Below are 2,831 nucleotides of genomic sequence, written 5' to 3' on the forward strand. Positions count from 1 at the left end.
CGTGTCGTGTCGTGTCGTGTATGTGTGTGTGTGTGTGTGTGTGTGTGTGTGTGTGTGTGTGTGTGTGTGTGTGTGTGTGTGTGTGTGTGTGCGCGTGCGTGCGTGCGTGCGTGCGTGCGTGCGTGCGTGCGTGCGAGGAGAAGCATATTTTTGCGGATAAGAATCTCAAATAATCACGGTTCAAATAATCACGATTTTACAATAAATACCGAGTATAATGTTTAGAGTAACGTCTGTCGAAACAAAATAAGGAAGCAAATTGCAGCGAGTTTACGATACTTGTGCCTAGTTTCCGATAGTGAAATGCATCGTTATGCAGAGGCAGAGAAGGGTCACTCGATACGAGATCAATCGCTTCCGATGAGGATGCATCTCAGTTGGTTGCACATATATATATATATATATATACAGATGTATTCGCCATACATTGTTACATGCGATTATTCACGAAAGCGCGCATTCAGACCGGAGGAGAGCGGGCGGACCGGATCTCGTCCGTTAGGTCTGTCTGACTTGTCCCGGATGGCAAACCGAGGGCGAGATTACAACGCCATCCGCCTTTCTCCTTGCTGTCGTGCTGCTTACGTTGTCGGAAACACAGGACTTCCCGCAAAGATGTCACTATCCGGACGAATATCAGCGGTATGTTCCGAAAGCCACTTCCGCCGAAAATGGAACGCACATTCAGAAGTTGGCACGGGGCTCATCCGGAAATCTCGCAATGTCATATATATTTTCGGGTGGAAATACGTTTGCCGATTGTGCCGCTCGGTGTCTGATACGTCGTAAAGATCTATTTGGACAAAATAAGTCTTGACACACAATATCATATCGTAACGTGCCAAAGTTGTGTCATTTTTTATGCGCGTTTTTATAGCTAATATTTGTGATATGACACTGTAAATAAATTTTTTTACTAAATATAAATTTCTCAGTTTAACATTGTTTGTATTATAAATGATTACAGTAATTATTTCTCCCCTAAATATAACTTAATCCTTTGTGAGTCCACATATTTTGTAAGCACTTTGGAGTCTTTTTTATTCAGTCTTTTTATTCAGTTTTTGTTACTGTTTCAGACTTTTAAATGATCTAGAAAAAAATTCAGGATTACATTTTAACTTCTCTGCTACATTGCTAAATATATTATTTAACTTAAATATTACAATCTTTATTTAATAAAATTTGAATAAAGTTTGTGACAAGAAATTTGAGAGCAGAATTTTGCTTGGATTAAAAAAGAGCTCAATGTGCTTACGAAGGGTTAATTGTTTCAGATTTCCTTTCATTTTCAGAAACTTTAATGAAGGATTTTTCAAACTTAAATGAACAATTTTTCAGAAACTTTAATGAAAAATATTAAATAGTGTGAGTGAAATTAATTGGGAAGTGATGTCTTTTTTGTTTATTCGCGACTGTATTTTTGCGCGCTAAATCGATATTTTGAATAAAGGAAAGTCATCTCGGTTCTTGACGGATAATGTCCTATTCATCAAACGTACTTTTACTATCGAATGGCCCTTATAAAAGACAATTTCGATATATAACCGAGTATTCTCGCATATTCCGCGTATTCACAGGCGAGGCGCATTGCGACACGTGCTCGTATTAAGATTATCGTTTGCACCGACCTAACGTCATTCCCTCGGTCCGGGTGCGGGTCGTATTCCACAGGAATGATGAGCATGCATGTCGCTCGTTTCGCACACATGCACGAGCACGCAGATGCAGCAGGTGCACCGTGCATGGCGGCTTATGTAGACGCTCGCGTTTATTACGTCGCGAGGCAACGGAATCTCCGTCGATTGGAGTTTCGAACCAGAAACACCCTCGGCTCCGAAGCTCGAAACGGGCTCGTAAAGAATCCAAGCGTACTCGTTCCACCGTTCGTCTCGTCCGTCTGCAGTTACCGCAGATCGACACAAAATTTCTCTGTGTTACATAGCTGCTCTGTGACACACGAGAGGTCTCATCGTGGATTGGCCCAATGGGATTGGAAACGAATCTCGCCATTGCACATTTCGTAGCTTCATGACTGCGTGACGAATTCTTGCTTTCCAATGTCGCTTTTGGTCGAAAACATTTATTGAGTAACAAATAAATTGGATAAACTAAATATCTAGAACGTTGAATGTGGACGATCGATTGAACCGCGCGGTTGGTTCGGTTTTCGGTATGAGATATATTTCAATTTTCAACATTAATTTTATTTCAGACGGTAAATTTGTCTCGTGTAACACCAGCCGCTCGTTTTTCTTGCAGGTTTACGAGATGTACGTGACGGGTTATCAGTTCAAGGTACTATCACCGGTATTTACAGGCCACTGGGGACTACAGACCAGGAAGACCAGGCCCGCTTGGCGCGAGCGTCAAAACAGTGCCAACAGGAAACAATTCGAGACATTCAAAAAGGAAGTATTCGCTCGTTATATGCGAGATCCGCTGAAAATGATGAAGAACGCCAACTGACGAAAGATTCATCGAGGATCTCATTGATGATTTGAGACTCCTCCATTGATTAAGTTCGTCCTTAGGCTTAACATCGAGGAATTCAGAGTAGAATTAGGCCTCTGGCTACTGTTAGTGCTCACCACGTAATGTAGTTAATAGATTCGAAGTGTTTTTCATATGATCGAACGAGTCAATGAAGAATTTGCCCGTCTAACATTCCTTTTTTATCTTCTACTATTATTTCATTACATTTTAATGTATCATGTAGATCTGATAATTTTCACTCTCTCAATTTTATTTAATTTTGATATAAATTTGACTTATAGAATCACTTTTTCATTCAACGATATCAATTTGTTTGTTATATAAACAAGTATTTA

General features: G+C 40.3%; 1 protein-coding gene across 1 annotated transcript in view; it reads left to right on the forward strand.

Annotated features, from left to right (window-relative positions):
* Positions 1 to 2,469, forward strand: part of LOC105625595 (beta-1,4-glucuronyltransferase 1) — a 42,820-nt gene extending 40,351 nt beyond the window's left edge. Inside the window, exon 4 of the mRNA XM_012206918.1 lies at positions 2,263 to 2,469. Within this exon, the coding sequence (XP_012062308.1) occupies positions 2,263 to 2,469 (207 nt within the window). The remainder of the gene's footprint in view (positions 1 to 2,262) is intronic.
* Positions 2,470 to 2,831: the final 362 nt, after the last annotated feature.

Source organism: Atta cephalotes (genome assembly GCF_000143395.1).
Source record: "Atta cephalotes unplaced genomic scaffold scaffold00003, whole genome shotgun sequence".
Taxonomy (NCBI): domain Eukaryota; kingdom Metazoa; phylum Arthropoda; class Insecta; order Hymenoptera; family Formicidae; genus Atta; species Atta cephalotes.